Consider the following 19,906-nt stretch of genomic DNA (forward strand, 5'->3'; position numbering starts at 1 on the left):
ATGACTTACCTTCTCAGTTTTAAACTCTTCATAGAAGAACTTTTATTTTTAAAACCAACATTTGTCAGTAAAGTGCCTTTTGCATTTGGGAAATGTACTAAGATCTCCAAACACAGATGCAAATACAGAATCTGTGCATATAAAGTGTGCATGAGTGCTAAGCACAGGTTAAGACAGGAATTTGTAAACTTCAACACACACTAAAATGCTCTGTTCACACATCCCAGTTTTTCTGGTTAAGTTGGATGAAAGCAGACAGCTCAGAAATAGTTCTATATATCTTTTTGACATTCAATACACTTTTCCCCAGTATGCCTTTTATCTGGGATGTACACCACCTCATCATAGGCTCTAATATCCATATTCAGAAAGAGAGTTCATTTAAAATATCTTTCGCCTAGCTGTGCTGCCTTTACAAAGTGCTGTATACTTGGTACAGCATTTATAGAAATTTTTTTTTGTAAAGATTTTTGATCCAACACTTCTGGTGTTTTTAGCCAGTGAAAAGCACGTCTGGTAGCTTTGAGCAGCCTTCTTGCTGCAGATCTATTCACTAGTACTTCTCCAGAAAATGGAGTGAAAAATTTGGTCAAATAATGATCTAGTCTACATTTATATGCTGTTAGAGAACAATTTGATTATGCATACAGATAAAGCTATATCTTGCTTGCACTACTCCTTTTACCAGCCTTGCTAACTTCAGTGGTACTACAGGTAATCAGAATTTGGCCTATATTATGTGAAAAAAAAAAAAAATCAACACCAGCACTAAGCAAAAAGACTTGCAAATATTTAGAAATGGAACTTAGACTCTTCTGGCTTTAGGTCATCAATTTTAACCGAACAGAGACTCTTTTGCCAGCCAGTCACTCATTTGAGTATTGATTGCAATCTTTGGCCATAAGAAGGCTGCTACAGAATCTCCTAGAAATGCATTAAAGGACTCAGTTTGGTTCAGTTCAAGAACTAAAAGCCAACTAGAAGTTGAAGAATCAGCTGTTTCGTAACATAAAACCCAGCAGCAAAATTAGTATTAAATGGTTAGTTTTTTTGGAAGCCTCAGCAGAGAGTCTGAGATGGCTCTAGACCGGAGTATGAACCAACCAACAACAGAGGTGTTACTGCTATTCCTGCTGGAGAAAGCTTTGATATGCACTATCATTTTCATCATCTGGGTTTGATGTAATACCTATTTGAAGGTAAAATATAAATTCTCATGCATCCTGTAAAAAGAGTCAATCAGTCCCCTAAATCATTTGTAAATTAAATCTCAAGCCAAAAATCAGAGCGCTATCATCTAATGCACCTCCGAATTGAGTAGTAACATGACACAGCCTAAAGATTTTAGCATGGGGTTTAAGTTTAAGGCTTATATTTTTTTAATATCACCTGCATATTCTGTCTCCAACCAATTTACTGGACAAGAAGCCTTGCAAATGAAGCTACTACAAAATTCTGCAGTCTGATTCATTAGGGCAAAAGTTAATTAAATCATGTTCTCTCCTCAGACATACTATTTTGCCTTAAAGATGATTAAACAAGAGGCAAGTGTAATTAGGACAGGAAAAATATAAACCAAAAATTTAATCTTATCATGTGTTTCAGAAAAATGAAGTAATAAATCACCTTGCTCCATAAGCCTTTTGTTTTGCTGTAAATGATAATGCATTGAGATTCTTTAGCTTTCTCGTCTGATACAATACTACATTTTTTGAGGCAATTTAGAAGGAAACTGGAACTGTGACAATGGACAGTACCTTTAGGAGGAAGATAATATATACAGCTAGGCTTATGCAGATGGCATCCTTTCAGAGAGCAATGAACAGAACACCAGGTAGTGAGATTTATGAAAGTATAGACTACGTCCATAAACACAAAATCAAGACTTTAAAAAATACATATACACTGTCTCTTAAACAGAATCCCAACACATATCCCAGGCTCAGAAAACAATTGTTTTAGAGAAGGTGGAACCTTTGAAGGTTTGCATCACCAGTTGTTGGTTGGTTGGATGCATTTAAATGACGGAGTACAAAATGCAGAAAGAAAAACCATGCACTGCAAGCACTGCCTGGGAATGAGAAAGTCTGCATTCAATTCCTGGATCTATCTTTGACTTTCTTTAGATATTAAATAGCGCATTTGTTCTGTTCCTTATAGAGGAATAGAGATAAGAATGTTTCATTGCTCCTGTCTTTTAAGACTGGATTCACTGCTCAGTTATCTCAGTTATACTGCGATCATTTTGGGATGTCTTCTGAATCTGCAGTCACAAAAAAACCAAAAGCCTAGTTTTTAATATAAGAATCTGCACAGTTTGAATATATTATATACAATCAAGGTTAACAGAAGGCCTTACATTTGAATGTTACAATCCAGCAGGATTAATGGATGTATTCATGAAAGAAATGACAACTATAGACCTGTAACACTTGAAAAATAGATAGCTTTTTTTTTACAGAATCATAACAAAGCAGCATTGCATCCAGCACAGGCAAAACTGCCCTCACTCTGGTGAAGGCCTGATTCACCTATGCTCTTTTGAACATCTCAGCACATCTCATCTCTCCAGAGCTCCCTTAACAGCCACCATCATGTGTGTGAACCACTCACTCCCTGACAGCAACAGCACTAGTGCTTGAGTGTACCTGCTCCTAGCTGATGCCCCTCCTGACCTATCCTGGCTTATGGCTCCCATTAGTCCAGAAAGGGAGACTTTGTTACAAGTGTGTTTTTATTAAAAGGTCATACTTGAGTCAACAACCTTTTGAAACTGAGGGAGTAAGAATATTATGTTCCAGGGAAGAAAGACAAAAGGTCAGCCTTTTTTCATTTTCAGTAGCTTTCATGGCTACTAATTTAATCCGGTCTTATATTGGACATGTCTCATTGGTTGAGGCTTTAAATAGCTTTTTACTGTTTTCACTCATTCAGGAATGTAAGAACCTGCTTGAAGTCTGATTAGAAAAAAATGGTTTTTAAAACCACATTAAGATCTATTTTTGACGGAAGTTCTTTTCACAGCCTGCAGATAGGAAAGACTTCTATTATACTGGCACTGGATCAACAAAATCAAAACAGAATTCTACATTTGCACAGGCAACAGTTAATCTAGAAAATATAATCAGAAATGGAAAGTTATATAAGTCATTCCATTGATATGGAAAAGAAAAATGATGATGGAATTGTAAAGGGAAATAAACTATTAAAATAGCTCATTGGCACTCAGTGCCATATGTTTAAAGATGCTCAAAAGAGACCCAAAATGATAAAAATTCAAGTACATTATGATTAACTTCAGCATTTATCAAAATGCAGATACTGGTTTTGGCCATGGATATTGGTAATTTCATTGCTAAACATCTCACATATGTACAGGGCACAGGAAAGACAAGTAACCTTATAAAGTTCCTTTCATAGAGCCAGCTGTCTAGGCTAAACACTAAGTATTGTATCAGAAGCATTCATGTTTTTCATTATTATACTAATATCCAGCCTCATTGCTCTGCCATCATTAAGAGACTGCAAATAATATCTGAATAGTAAGTAATACTCAAAATATTTATAAAATAAAAAGTCAAAATACTTTTTTTCTTTCAGCCTAGTTTTTGGCCTATTATTATAAATGTCTAGTGCTCTGACCTCAGTAAACAATGAATCCAAGTGAATGGTTGGGAAGCATGACAGATTCCTGCTTTGCAAAGAGTCAAAAAGGCTTAAATGGAGTTCAGTGTGTATTCTAGAGAAAACCGTGTATTGCAAAAGACTAAAGTAAATACAATTTTTCCATCATGGACATGTGATAGAGGGCTATATCCCAGCAAACTGCTGCTGTTATAGAAACTCTGCTGACATGTTGCTAGTACAGTGGAAGTGGCATTATACTCACACTAATGTCCTTTTCATCAACCTCAGTTCAAAATTCAGAGCACTTTAATTGACAACCAGGGAGCTACACGTCATTCACCGCAGCTGCAGGCAGTGTCAAATGCTGCTGTTGCCTGGTAACTAACAGGTAACCGGTGCAAGTCTGTTATCTTTATTTATATGGAAAGCTAATGACAGAAGACGAAGAGAACATATGCCTGTAGATAAAAAATTTGGTCTCTGTTTACTAAAATACACAATTCTTCTATTGCAGTGAAACCACTGCTGAAACACATAGTACTAGAATGAAAAATTGCACTTATTTCTTCTGATCTTCAGTGTAAATGATTAAAAGTTATTGTTTCTGATATAGCTGCGGCACTTCACTAAAAACTGAGTAGGAGTGAGCAGTAAGTTAAAACTTATCCCCAAAGTATTTTAACTACAGTACAAAAAAAACATTATTTAGTATTTTGTTAGGAAATTTTAATCCTGGCATCAAGGTATTTAGCGCTCTCACTATCCATACTAAAACACTATGTAAATAAGAGTGTTTTAAATAGAGGTTGGTTTGGGTGTCCACCCTTTATCCAGAAGGCTGCTACTACCCAACAACCATTGAGATTTCTTGTGTTGCCCTTAAATATTGACAAACCTGAGCAGTGAGAATAGACTCTGAATGGACTCAAAGACACAGTCTACACCGTACTGAAAAGAGCTGCTGCAAATAATCATTTCTCTATTCTATTCTCAAAACCCTAATCCAAACCATTGCTTTTTGTTTTACAACACAACTTCCTGCTTCTTTAAAGCATGAATAATTTGTGTGAATTAAATTAATAGCAAAATTCCCACTAATTTCAGTGGCATCCCATTTTTAATCTTTTTGAGTGTGCTGGGTCTGGGTCTACAAAAAACTATCTAACTTCTCAAATGCTTTCTGTTAAGGGAACTTCTACATACAACGTTAAAAGACTGACTTAACTTTTTTTACCAGAAACATCTTTCACCAGACCTTAACATTCAGTTCACATCACAGCTATGTAATTATTCTTTTCAGAAACAGAGAGGCAAAGGCGGCATTAACAGCCATTCAAAATATCACATTTATGCACTTTTCTCTCATCATATTAAATATAATTACTTCTGATGCAATTGAACTTAGATCCTTCAAATGGATAAATCCAGCATCAAGTTCAGAACCTCAGGCTTCAAGTATCAGGGTCTTAAAGCAAAGCTTTAGGCCTTTACTTTCAGTTCAGTGAGGTACAATGTAAGAATAGTGAGAATAACAGGTTTAAAAATTCTATCTTTTTATAAACATTTTAAATTATTCTGTTAGTTATTGGTTGCAAAGTGCCTTGAAGATCAAAGGTGATATATGAACTACATCTTATAACTCAGTCGCCAAGAAATGTGGATCAAGTAACTGACCAACATACATGCTCCTCAGAACTCATTATCATTGGAAAATAAATCACAGTATCTTATTTTTCCTAACACCTGCCAGTGCTGAAGGGTCTAAAGTATGCACATACTCTTCACAAAGGTACAGACATACATGCTTTTAGGCTGGCACAATAGCTCATTTTTAAAAAGGGGGAGTATACAGTAGTAGCAAATATTCATACATGCAGGTCTAGTTATAGGATCATGTCTTGTTTAAATACAGGTATAACTTCAATTATGCAATAATGATTTGCAATCAACTCTACGCAGAGTGCAAAAACTATGTTAACAGCTCTAAAGCATGCTTACAGAATAAACCTTTATTAGCAACTCCTCTGCCCCTTATACAGTACATTCTCTACAGAATTTAAGAATATTACCTACAATCATTAAGATAGTCTACAGAAGGATACCATCAATACCAAACATGATTTTAGTATTTCCTGTTGTATACTTTTCAAGAATCTATTGTTTTGACTCACTATAAATATAAAGGGGCCATTTTGTAGAGATGGATACAAACAACCAATAATCATAAATAAGGAAAATTCATGAATGTAAGTAAGCATTCCTGTTTATATAATCATAGGATAATTTGGGTTGGCAGACTCTGGAGGTCACCTAGTCTAACCTCCTGCTCAAAGCAGGGCCAATTTCAGAGCTGGATCAATTTGCTCAGAGCTTTCACCAGTTGAGGTTTTCATCTCTCCAAGGAAGGAGATTCTACAGCCTCGCTGCAAAATACCTTGGTGTTTGATGACCCTAATTTTAAGTATTTTTTTCCTTAGGTCTAATAAGAGTTTCCCTTGGTAGACCCTGTGTTGATTGCCTCTTCTGTATATTCACTCATTAGGAAACATGTTTTCTGAAGAGTAATAAACTCACTATATCATCCCTGAACACATGGCCCCTTACTTTTGTGCAGAACATGTCCAAGCCAATCATTACTTACACATCACTCAAAGAAGTACCATCATAGTAAATATATTTGTTAAAATAAGAGTAACTCAAGACTAATAATATCATCTGTATCTTTGGCAAGGAGAATTCAAAGCAATGGCTGCCAATGTTGGGACATAAAGATATTTAGGGAGCACATTTCAACTTTAAGCTTTGCTTTGTAAACTGAATTTTTAAAAATATAATTGTTTTAGCACTGGAGAGAAATGTTATTCTATCTCATTTGAAAAGACTATTTCTCTGTAAAACAGCATTAGGTTGAGAAACAAAGCCCTGAAGTTTGTATCTTAATGGAAGCTCTGGAACATGTAGTGTGCTCTCTTTCAGGTAATTCTGAACTCAAACAACAGAAACAGCTTCTACCGCTTTATCTTGAAATAGTATGTCTAAACACAATTATGGATCCTTTACTCTTGATAAAGAAAGAACAATTTTTTAATACAATTTGGTTCAGCTATTAGCAAAAACCACACTGCTAACAGATAATAGACGTTTCCTCGCCAAGTCACAAAGTTTCAATATTTCTTTACATTCAGAAGCAACTGTTTTCCTTTTACTAGGACTAAATAATAAACAAAGAATAGAGGCAATATAGAGTTCCAAACTTATCAATATTATTTGCTTTGCTATTATTGAATCCAATCAGTTGTGGTTCTTTTCAGCGTTTCTAAAATGATAGATAAAATATAGCCAGTTTCTGCAATTCTAGAAGTTCATACAAGGATCCTCATGTCCCAGTATTATTATGCACTGTGAAGTGCTAGGATTTGTTTCTGCTGGCAGTAGCATGAGCACCAGTCATCTGCCCACCGCTCACTCCCCATAGGCATGCTACACTTTCCAAATTACAACTGCTTCTGCAGCTGGTAAAAGCAACTGCATGAGGAACTGAGCTGTGCTAAAAATAATGCTGGGGTGGGCAGTGGGAGAAGTGGCTTGATTAAGCAGGCACTTCTATGAAAAGGACAACCATGACATTATGGCTTGGCTATCTTGGGCAATGGGCAAATTTTTAGAGGATAACCCGTACACATTACATCTCCTCTACTCACCAAACTGCATTTACTGCTGAAAATTGACTGCAAAATTCAAAGACTATTTCAGTCTACTTGTCTCCAAAAGCCTGTCTTCCTTCCTCACAGTATTTTTGTTTTCATTACCAGTTTTTTTTTAAAAAAAAAGAAAATAAATCACACCCATTATAATTTCACAGTCCCAAAAGAAGTAAATTCTTTGGTGTAATGAAAGCAAAAGCAGATAAAACAGCTATTAATTATAGGAAACAAAATGTAGTGTTCCATCTGCAACTCTGAATTTAAAAAGAAACAGAAATTTATCCGTTTATGTATTCAAATGTCTTTGTACTTAAGTGAAAGCATTTTGTCTACAAGGAAGAATTCAAGGCACGTCACTGGCACACAGATTCCTCTCTGGATGTTGTCTTCAGGTACACTAACATTATCCTACAGCTTTTATATTCAAAGAACCCTTCTAAAAGGATCTTCTCTGAATGCAAAAGGTGCCTGAAAATCAGAATGCGTGCAAACACACAGAAATTCAACCAGAAGAAATCTGCTGACATTCAGAACCAAGTGTCAGTATGTATACAACTGAACAGACTGGAATGTGCTGATCATAACCATCAAGCACTGGATCCTGCAATTTTGTATTCATGCAGCCAGAACAAAACATTGGAGTAACTATCACATTTTTCTTTATTAAACTCTCATTTAATGATTAAATTATGTCCCAAGTACATATGTATATTATTTAAGCAGTACTACCATTCTGCAAGGTTCTAAGAAACCAATACAAAATCTATTACTACAAAGATCGTGGAGATAAACCCTCCTCCCAAACATGCCCCCTCAGAAAACCCCAAGTCCCTGATGTTAGTGCACATGCAAACAAAAAAACCCAACCAAGCAAACAAAAGAAGCAGCATGGACTGCAGAACTAGGCTTGTCTTCAAATTCATCAGTTGCCATAACATAGTAAAAACAGGACTTACTAAAAACTGCCAGTGACGATGCTCTTGATTTAAGGTGGTGACATGAGACTTAGAAATCTGGGTTTCTTCTAAAAACTGGGTTTGATCAAATATTTTCTGTAATGTTGCAGGCTGCAGACATGATGGATCATTTCCAAACTGTGTAGAATAAAACAAAACGTTTTAAGTGACCAGTTTGTTAAAACTGCATTTGTACTTGCTGACTAGCAGTTGCTCTTCCTACAACACTGCATGTTTCATTAACATGTTTTTCATTGCATGTGCCCCCAAAAGCTGCTTGAAAGTGACGGTTAAATACACATTACACAAAATAGAAGCCCATCTAAACTAATAAATTCAGCCTTGCTGAATAAACATTTTGCCAGGGCAGGCAACAAGACTGAAGTTCAACATAAACCTCCAAAATAAAACTTCAATAGTGTGGTCACTGGTCCCTCACAGGAAATTAATTTCAGAGGGTAAACAAAAAACCTCAGTTTCAATATTTTCTCTATAAAATGCAGGGATATAGAACTAAGCAGAAAAATTCTGACTAACGTTTATCATTAGAGTCTGCAAGTTTGTCAGAGTATCTCTTTATATTAACAACAAAATTCCAGCATAGTTTACACAAAGTACCATTAGAAATCCTGGGGTTTTTTTGCCAGCACACCCACACAACTCACAGTGCTCCCTAGTTTAAGAGGGATTATTTGGTTTGGTATTTCAATTTTTTCTGGATAGAGAGAGTGACATCAACATTCTCAAATTCCTTTTTAAAGAAGGTTTGGGAACAACCACCTCACATACATAACATTTTCATGTAAATATAATTTGAAATGCACATGTTTCTGAGGAACCTTAGAAGATCCTGAATTTGGGATAGTTCAAAACAACTTAGTTCTTTGCTTAGCATTTTCTGTTCTGGCCAACAATCAAACACCATTTACAAAATAACCCAATAGAGACCACAAATTATTGAGATAGGCACAACCCAAAGTCATTGAAACCAATGGAAAAACTCACACTGATCTTCGGGTAAGATCCTAGTTGTTTATAGTTTAGCTTTGTAATCCAAGAAAAGAGCTGATAAAGCAGTTCCCCCCTCAGGCAAAACTAGCTTCTCTTCCTTACGCTGTAAGTCAATCAATTTTAATACCACCTACAGCAAGCAAGAATCATATGCATTTTAAGCTGCTTCCCCAGGAAACATGAAAAATGGTGAAAAAGTTTTTTAAACATAAAAAAGGATTAAAAAATAATGTAACATAGCATCAGCATTGTGCCAGTTTTAAATTAATCAAAGTTTGATGGAAAGTCTAGCATGAAATGCAATTAACTTGTTCTTCCTATTCCCAGAAGAAGCTTAGCAAATCACTAAGATGATTACATATAACGATACTTACGTGACTGTCCACTTCATGGACAGTAATGAATAGGTGGCTGTTTCCACTACCTAAGGTTCAGATACAGATCTGTCAAAAAACCCTATGATTTTTAAGACTTAATTTACAAGGTAATTCAAGTGATAGAATGAATTGATGGGAAAACCAGCATGCAAATAAGGGCAAGAAAGAAACTTCTACTGGCATGGTTAAAATCACTCTAAAACTCCAATTAAAAAATTCCAAAAGATGCACAACATCAAGCATTTGAGCAGTGCATGGGGCCAGTAAATTTATATGCCTATTCACAAGCGATCGCTTGAATTAAAACATGTACAGTGCATTACATAGATACACTGGAAAGGCTGAGTATTCAACAGTATTAGGTGCATTGATTAAAAGAAGAGAAGAAATACAAGCGTAAAGATTTTTTTCCCCAGAATTTCTCTCTTTTAAGACCAAATACAAAGATAAAGTATAAATGAGATGCTCATTTGCTCATCTGCACTTTTTTATTGTATCTTACCACTAAGCCAGGACGTACTCCGTTCATACCTAACTTTTGAATGGGATTTCTAGGCAGATCTATAGCACAAAAACCTTAAAGAAACAAATAAATAAATTGTATAGCTACAGTGCGGCCATAAGTATTTAATAATACAGAGTATTCCATTTATGATTGTTCATTTCCTCATATAAACATTACTCTCAACAGAGAACTTTCTAACTTCCTCTGAAGGGAGTCATATATTTAAATAACGTGTTTCACGGAGAACAGTTTCTCTAATACATTAGATTCTTTCTGCCCACAAATGAAAAGGTTTACTCATCTGAGGTCCTCAGCACCCTTGTTGACCTTTCCATAACTATCTTTTTAACAAATTTTACCATGGCACATGTGATAGGAAGTAGTTTAATCTTCCTCTAGTATTTTTCTAGTTGGAAGACTCCGTAAGATGAAACCAGTATCAGACATACTCCTGCAGGAAACAGAGGGTGTTTTGCAGTTAATTTCTGTACGAATTTTCTCTGTGTCCTCACTTTTGCACAAAGTCTTCACAACTCTGAACCACATGTTCTATCTCCACATTCCTCTTTCTGCAATATTCAAAATAATTGTGTGCAAATATGTTAGAGCTCTTGAAAGAAGAGTTTTATAAATAAATGGTGTCATAACCACAGCTGTGAAGCACTACAGCACCTTTCCATAATATTTGACTTGGGTTGCATTTCAAAAACTAGAAAAGAAAAAAAATTGAGTAGAAAGATTTGCTGATTAAGTTCAGCAAATTAAATTCAGATGAGCCCCCATCTTTACAGAGATGGCTTCATTTCAGCTACACTGCAAGATGGTAGGAAAGAATTTCAGAAATGCTCAAACACAGCCCCCCTGTGCTCCAGGCTCAGCACACCACACTGTGCAGTCAGCAGGGGAAACACAATAGCTTCCTTGCACCCAGCGAAGAGCATCTAGACCCTGTCCAGTCTACATCCTGTTAAAAAGTATCAAGGTATCAGTTCCCACCTCTGTTCAGACAACAGTTCCACCTTTCATCCCTCAATAGGCACATTTTCACATAGGCGTCTTTATGCTTCTTCTTATTCCCAGGAAAAGCCTCCCTATGAGCATTTGACAAAGGTATCCAATCGCCCTCCTTAAAATTCTCAGATGGTTCAGTACCTACGAAAAGTAAGTAATGCTCAGCCAGATAACACACCAAGGTTACTCTCATCCCCACCAGTGTTGTTCCATGACTTCCTCCCACTCCCTTCTTCTGTCTTACTCATTTTACATAACATGCTAAACTGTGAACTTATCAGAGAAATCACTCTTGTGGTTACATGTATGTAGCACAATGCTCTCTAGGGTCTGAATTTGTGCTAAAAATCATAATGTTACAACAGAGAAGAGCTGAGATATTTATTGGCCTCTGTACATGATAAGCACAAATGAGTTCTTCCAAAGACTTTGAAACTTGTATTTTTCACTAAAATGGAATTCTAAAAATAACTTTGGGTAGTGCCCCTCCACACACAAAATGGCAAGGCATATGAATTGCATCCTATAGGCACAAGCTAAATATCAAAGGTTATTGTTAACAGATTGTTCAGAGTTAATGATAGATACTTCCACTCATACCCCCACATTTCCATCTATTTTTAAATGTCTTTACTTACATAATGTTTGATGTCTTCATCAGTACCAATCTAATTCTGATGGCAACATCAAGGCTGTACTTGTAGGGCATAGGAAATCACACAGAAAAGCACGCATGCTTACATTTCTGTTAGGCTTGGGCCTGGAAGCACAGGATCCTTTATTTATTCATTAGTTTCCTGAGAAGAACTAGTGGTTGCTTTGTGTTGGCTGAATAGGATCGTAATTCAATCTTCACTGGAACCTGTTTATCTGAATGACTCATTAAGGTGCAAGCTGACTGCTAAAGAACTCTGTTTCATAGTAACAAAGCCTTTTCTTAAGGGAACATACTGTTTGAGAAGTCACTTTATGCAGTATGAATTCATCAAAGTTCTGTTTGGAGAGATAGCATTATTTCTTAAAAACATAAACAAATGAAATTAAGCACACACACACCTGTAACAGTAATTTTTTGCTGCAAGGATCATCTCAATGCGCCATAGGATGTTTCATGGGCACAGGCCTTGAAAATGCAAGCTCACAGCTGCAGGAACACGGGAACAGGATAGTTTCTAAAGTGCTCAAGGCTTGGTATTCAAGCACAGGATTTGCAATCAGCTTTTCAAAGAGAGTTGTTACCATTCCTCTGAAATTATAGTCTTTCCAATGGGCTAAGTATAAACGACAAGGAGTCAACTGGAGTTTCACACGTCTACAGTTCTACTATCTACAGTATTATTATAAATGCAGGTAAATAAATTATCTCTTAGATCCATATGCTTATGATAATATTCATCATAGAATTTTCACTCAGGAACATTTCAGGTAACAGAAACAGCAAGAACAGTTGACCCTTTAGACAGATCTTTCCCAGAGATCACTGCTATGCCATACAAATGATAAAGAAGTCAACTCAAGAACTGGGAGTCATTCTACGAAAATCACGTAGGAGGCAGAGGACATGAGGTCAAATGATATACTGAAGTTACTGCTGGCTACTGCTTAACACCTCTGTTTGGAGCCAAAAGAGTACAGTAATGATTTACAAAGGAAGCAGAACACAGAGTGATGCTCATAATGGCAAGTCTGTTTTTACATTCATTTTACATCACTTCCACTGTAAGTAAGGAACAAATATGAACAAATAGAAGCTGCGTTGGGGTGTGTGCATTCATTCAGTGTTTTTTTGAACACTGGAGAATGGCTGCCTTTAAGTTTCATTCCCTGATGTGGGGTTTTGATATTTTGGTATCTTCATTCTAATTTAAAAACAAGACTTGTCTCTGTCATAGGCTGGAAGAGAAAAGACATTCCAGCTCTTTTTCTGTCCCACCGGCGTGAAGCTCTGCACTTTATAGCATGATCCTCAAATGGATATGCAGTTATCTAGTTTACTGTTCTGTTTGCACTTAACAGCAGTTTGAAACAGGAATTATTTCACAAATAATGATACCCTTTTCCCTCTAGACCCATGTGACGTACCAATTTTTGAGGATAGGCATCACTTCAGTTCGCAAGAAAAGTGTGCTAGGCATGGTCTTGCACATTATATTACATCTACAACACCAGGAAATTCCCACTAAATGAACAGGGAACTTCAGAAGACCATTAGGACAGACAACATGAAAACAGATGGTTATAAAAGATGAGTGAGGAGATGAAAATACATTTACTCTACATAAATCTAAACAGACTCTCTCCTAGTATCCAGCTGACTGGTCATGGACACTTTCCTGACCAGCATTTTCTTGGGGATTTTGCTTTCCAATATTTCCAGTCCTTTATTACATTAATTTAAAAATCTTTCTTGGTGTTGCTTTCATAACTCATCTTTCTGCAAGTATTCCAGCAATCTTAACTAATTTAATCTTCCTCACCCCATCCTTATGCAAAACCTTCTGCTTAAACTTATGCATAAGATAATCTAAAAGGATTAAATACATACGGTTCATTATTGGCTATTAACTGAAAGCAGAGATTATCATAAGCAACAGTTCTGAAGCCATAATATGTTAGGGTGACTGACCTCCAGAAAGGAGTAAGAGGCAAAAGCAATGTGCAAGTCCTAAAACTGCATTGGGAAATCTTAAAACTTTAACATTACTTATTGTGCTTTTTCATAATACAGTGATAGAAAGTATTGATACATAAAGGTGTAGCATAATGAGACTTTTTATCATGGTCCATTGTCCTGGTTTCAGACAGGATAGAGCTGGTTTTCTTCACAGAAGCTAGTGTAAGGCTATGTTTTGGATTTGGGATGAGAAAATGTTGATAACGTGCTGATGTTTTGAGTTGTTGCTAAGTAGTCAAGGACAGTCCAGCTTCTCGTGCTGGCCTGCCAGCAAGAAGGCTGGGGGTGCACAGGAAGCTGGGAGGGGACACAGCCAGGACAGCTGACCCAGGCTGGCCAAAGAGATATTCCCTACCATACGACGTCATGCCCAGTACATAAACTGGAATTAGCCAGGAAGCAGGAATCGCTGCTTGGGGACGGGCTATTGATCGCCGGGTGGTGAGCAATTGCTGTATTGGGCATCACTTGTTCTCGTACATTCCTTGTCAGTATTATTATTGTTGTTATCATTGTTGTTTCCTTCTCTCTTGCTGTCCTATTAACTGTTTTTATCTCAACCCACGAGTGGTTTTTTCCCAATTCTCTCCCCCGTCCTACTGGGGGAGAGGGAAGTGAGCGAGCGGCTGCGTGGTGCTTAGTTGCCGGCTGGGGCTAAACCATGACATCCATTGAAAATCTATGTCTTTATCTTACTTCTTTTCAAGCTGAAATCAGCAAGATGCAAATGTTAGCAAAAGGTAGAGGTTTAAATCTGCATACTGACATTCTAAGGAGCATCTATAAAGTCACACCTTCATTAAAGTTTCCTTAAAACTGTAAATTGTACTGGAGTCTGTAACAGTGTTTCATTCAAATTACAACACCCAATGTATTTTATGACAACTAAACTTTTTCTGATTGGTGAGGTATAAATACTTCACTAACTTTGAAGATAAAGCAATATAGCTACAAAACCCAATTACATTGACAATCCTTACTTGACAGGGTTATGAAACTGTTTTGGAAATTAATTTGAAAGCTGCCGTCATTGTGTCACATATTTTACAATCTCTAACTATACATTAAAAATAATTCAGCTATTTACTTTGATCTTATATTACAAATGACAAATGCATTGTGATTGAAGAATCAGTAACCAAGTTACATGAAAGACAATAACATTCAACACGGAAGGCAAAATGTCAACAATTACAAAGTTATCAGTCTGCTGAAGCAGTTCTTAAATGTTGTCTTTGTAATGTAAGACACTTCAATAAATCCTTCACAAAATACATTTCAATCTTTCCTCTTAAATTGAAAGGATTACCCTGACCTGCCTCTGCTTTTAATACATGCCCTTCTTCTGCCTCTATCAGAGAAATATCCAGTATTAGTGAAAAAATCACTAGTATTACAATGTATAACAATTATGCAGCTCTACACTCTGTCTGGGTATGTATATGTGTGCAGAGATATATATTTTATTTACTGTTTATAATTAATTTATTACAATTTATTAGTCTTATCAAGTCTACATAGGTAACAATAAGGCAAACCCTGGACTAGTAGCACTGTGGAAATACCTTTTAAAAATACCACAAAGAACAAATTCATTAACTGTATTGTGGTAATGCAATACAATATTGCAGAGTGTCAGTCAAGGGACATGGCACACTGTACTACCCACAGCACAGAAAAACATTGCATGCCTCAACAAGCTTACAATCTCTATTTGTCCATAGTAGTTCACATGTGGCATCTTTTTTAAAAAATGAAAAATTATGAAATTTTACATCTGCCTGCATATTTTCACCAACAAGAAAAATCTTAAACCATTGTGCCATTGAAATAGCCCAACATTATGTGCAAAAACTAATGTGATCTTTATGACTATAATTAAAAAAATGATAGGGTACTGCATCCTACCTAAAAGACAGCATCATCACTACTTCCAGAACACCTCCACATCCACACAGATCTAGAACAAAGAATTGATCCAAAATTAAACCCCAAGGAAACATAAAATGCTATTTATTTTTTTTTCAGCACAACTGCCTGCAGCTTCCAGGGATGGTTCCTTAGTTTCCTACCATGCCACTGGCCCACGCCTGACCTTATGTAATTTATGACATCTGACAGGGTCACAGTGCATTGATTTGGCTGCAGGCAACTGCCTTTACAAATGATACACATAAATACACACTTTACTTTTCATACAGCCTTGCCAGCAGAAAAAACAGTTCATGTGCTTTGCAATCTTACTTAATATTTTACCTTTTCATTGGAAAAAAAGATATTTAGTACAATTCTGCATTACCACCAAATTTTATCCAAATCAGCTAATCTACACAGCCACTGAAAAAGGACTATGGCTGAAGTTGACTGTAAATTATATATACAAGATCAGGGGAGAAATTGCAGAAGAGGTAACAAGCTTTCTACAACACCAAAAAGCTTTTAAAATAGTAGTAGCGCCTAAGAAGCAAGCCTTGAGGAATTATGAAAATTACTGTTTGAGGAAAAAAATCACAACTTTTAGTCAATTCCAAAATTATTACTGCCCTGCAAGAAGATATTTGCTGCTAATCAACAGACTCAACAAGTAGAACAACATGGCGTTTTGTGACTCCTAAACTATATTTTTTAACTTGTTAACTACAACACTGCAGAGCTAATTTCATTACTTTGAATGTATTTTGCTCTTCTGCTGCACTACTCCCCTGATCTTGCACTCTAAGACAGGGATTTGACTGCAAAGAAAAGCGGGGATATTTTCTGTCAGATTAGGATACAAGGGGGAAACATGACACAGGTGCTCCAATAGTTGTTGCATAGGTGAGAAGTGTCACTATAAAGTTCACTGAAAACATGGAGCTGTCGTGGAGAAATCTGAGGGGAGGAAAGAAATGTGAATTATCTTGCCTCAGAAAGCAAGGACTTAGAAGAAGAGTCTGCATCACTGTGATAGTAACAACTGATGTTTCTCTAAGAAGGTACAAAAATAATTTTATCTCCTCATCCTTGCATTTATTTCTTTTTTTGGTGTTGTTCAAAGGTCTTAGCTAACAGGCAAGGCCTCAATTTGATATGAAAATAAAATTTTGAAAGGTGCTACACTAATGTTCTTAGAAATGGTCCACAGGCCAGGTTTGAGGGAAGTAATCGTTAGTATAAAGTCCTCACAAAACACCTCAAATGCCATCTGGAGAATCTATCTCCTGATCTCTCTCCATCAGTAAGGCTAAACCATGCAATATGTTTGTTTTCATTTTCTGATATTGAGTCAAATATTGTCCTCCATCCTCATTACAACTGAGAATATGGAAATACTTTGATGATATTTGTCTTACGATTTGAGAGCTTTCTGGTGTATTAAACAATCCTCAGTTTTGTATTATTACTTCATATTTCAAAGTCACAAAACAAATTAATTAGCAAGATTATGCCACCTCATCCTTAATCTCATTAGAAAAGACTAATGGCTACAGAATAATTATTTCATAGCGATTACTGCCTTAACACCATTAGCCTTTACATCACACGGGCTCATTTTGAGTTTTCAATTCCATTGTAATTTCCTCCACTAGTTTAATTACAACCCTTAATTAAGTCCTTTCTTTAATCAACTTTATAGCTATGTCCATTCATTTACGGCTGCATATAAAATAAGAAACAAAGAGCAACTTGCAAAACTATAAGGCCAGCACAAGAGCTTTCGTCTAAGTGTATGATAAAAACATGATGTAAAAATTCCCGTGTATCCTCACAGCATATAGATAAAAGACCTGCCATCTAAACTTAGCTTTTGGAGTAACTAGAAAACTGTGACCAAGCTACAAATTCTTAAAATTGACAGAAAACCAAACAATAAAGTATGTAAATAAAATGATTCATTGGATTTTCAGGAACTGCAAAATAAAAAAAATTACCAGTCATGGTTTTATAAAACCTAGCTGAAATGTTGGTTTTCTTTGTATTTGATATGAGTTTATTATGGATATTTAAAAGGAAGGATTGCTTGCAATTCTTGGAGCAGATGTACTTTCCCTTTACACAGTTTGCAGTAAAATGCAATTCTAATTTTTAGGAAGAGTTAATGTTTGAGCCACTGACTGATCCTGTCAGGTTGATAAGATCCCAACACGTATTTTACATGAATTTCTGTTCAATAGGATTCTGAACATTCCTTGAAGTTCAGATTGGCTTGGCATTGCATGTGCCCTTGTCTGCATCAGAAAAGAAGACTTAAGCATTTAAAGTTTCCAAAACATATTGGCTTAAAGAATATTTACCATTCCTAATGTTTTTGGAATTTCAAACCTCTTACAGACGCACCCTGAAAATCATGCTGCTGTATATAAATCCTGACCTCAATCCTTTGACCAGGAAAGCCCAAATTTAATGCCATTTTTTGGAGACCCTTATATCTCTACAACATCTAAACAAGGAGATGTATTCTTTTTTAACAAATTAGTGTTTCAAATAAAAAGGACAGCATTCTGATTCAAACAAACCCATTGCTCATGCCCCTCAAATCAGGCACAAGTTTTTTAAAAACCGCTCTCTGCTAATAGTTGCAAACTCATTTCCCTTGAAGGCACATATGCAGCAAATATCAGCCTTCTTTTCAAGAAAAAGCATTATTTCTGAATGAGTATCGGAGGAGTTGCTAGCTAAATGTTCACTCGATAAGTATACTAACCCATAAGCATCCTTATGGTGAGAAGTACTGATTGGATATAAAGAGAAGCAGGCCAATACAGAATTGCTGAGTATCAACATCTAATACCATAATTAACAACCACAGAATATGAGTTTTTACTGTTTGGTATTTTAAGACAAAAGATTAATGATCCTTTTGCAACAATAGTACTGTTTCAAGAAAAAATTAAAATCTTCTCCATTAACCAGCAGAATCTTTCTTATTTGGTGGGCATGTGATCAGAGACATGAGAGGCTCCGTCTTCTAACAAGTTTCTAAGATGAAATTTTAAGTATTTGACACTTTTTCACAGAATCACTAAGGTTGGAAAGGACCTTCAAGATCATCAAGTCCAACCATTAATCCAGCGCCACCATGTTCCCTAATCCATGACCTGAAGCACCACATCCACACGTTTTTTGAACACTTCCAGAAATGGCAACTCCATCACCTCCCTGGGCAGCCTGTTCCAATGCTTGACCACCCTCTCAGTGAAGAAATTTTTCCTAATATCCAATCTAAACCTCCCCGGCGCAACTTGAGGCCATTTCCTCTTGTCCTATCACTAGTTACTTGGGAGAAGAGACCAACACCCTCGTCGCCACAACCCCCTTTCAGGTAGTTGTAGAGAGCGATAAGGTCTCCCCTCAGCATCCTCTTCTCCAGACTAAACAACCCCAGTTCCCTCAGCCGCTCCTCATTAAGACTTGTGCTCCAGACCCCTCACCAGCTTCGTTGCCCTTCTCTGGACACGCTCCAGCACCTCAGCATCCTTCTTATAGTGAGGGGCCCAAAACTGAACACAGGATTCAAGGTGTGGCCTCACCAGTGCCGAGTACAGGGGCACGATCACTTCCCTACTCCTGCTGGCCACACTATTCCTGATACAGGCCAGGACGCTGTTGGTCTTCTTGGCCACCTGGGCACAGTGCCGGCTCATATACAGCCGGCTGTCAGCCAGCACCCCCAGGTCCTTTTCTGCCGGGCAGTTCTCCAGCCACTCTTCCCCAAGCCTGTAGCGTTGCATGGGGTTGTTGTGACCAAAGTGCAGGACCCGGCACTTGGCCTTATTAAACCTGATACAGTTGACCTCAGCCCATCGATCCAGCCTGTCCAGATCCCTCTGCAGAGCCCTCCTACCCTCCAGCAGATCAACACTCCCACTCAACTCGGTGTCATATGCAAACTTACTGAGGGAGAATAACCGAGCATAAGGGAAAGGCACTGGTCTCCAGTGACCTTCAGTGAAAGAGGAGATTGCAATGACTAGGAAGAGCCTCTGTCCTTCATTATCTTTAACTAGCTCTACCAGAACCTATCTTTTTTTTTCCCCCTTCCCTCAAAGAAGAGAGCTAAA

The 19,906-nt window shown here is 36.9% G+C and overlaps 1 protein-coding gene across 1 annotated transcript in view; it reads right to left on the reverse strand.

The window, feature by feature from the left end:
• The window catches only part of RIMBP2 (RIMS binding protein 2), a gene marked incomplete at both ends in the record, with an annotated part of 156,231 nt that overhangs the window by 109,129 nt on the left and 27,196 nt on the right, over positions 1-19,906 (reverse strand). Inside the window, one exon of the mRNA XM_082007801.1 lies at positions 8,288-8,425. Coding sequence (XP_081863927.1) covers positions 8,288-8,425 — 138 coding nt within the window. The remainder of the gene's footprint in view (positions 1-8,287; positions 8,426-19,906) is intronic.

This window comes from Phaethon aethereus (genome assembly GCF_964289735.1).
Source record: "Phaethon aethereus genome assembly, chromosome: 17".
Taxonomy (NCBI): domain Eukaryota; kingdom Metazoa; phylum Chordata; class Aves; order Phaethontiformes; family Phaethontidae; genus Phaethon; species Phaethon aethereus.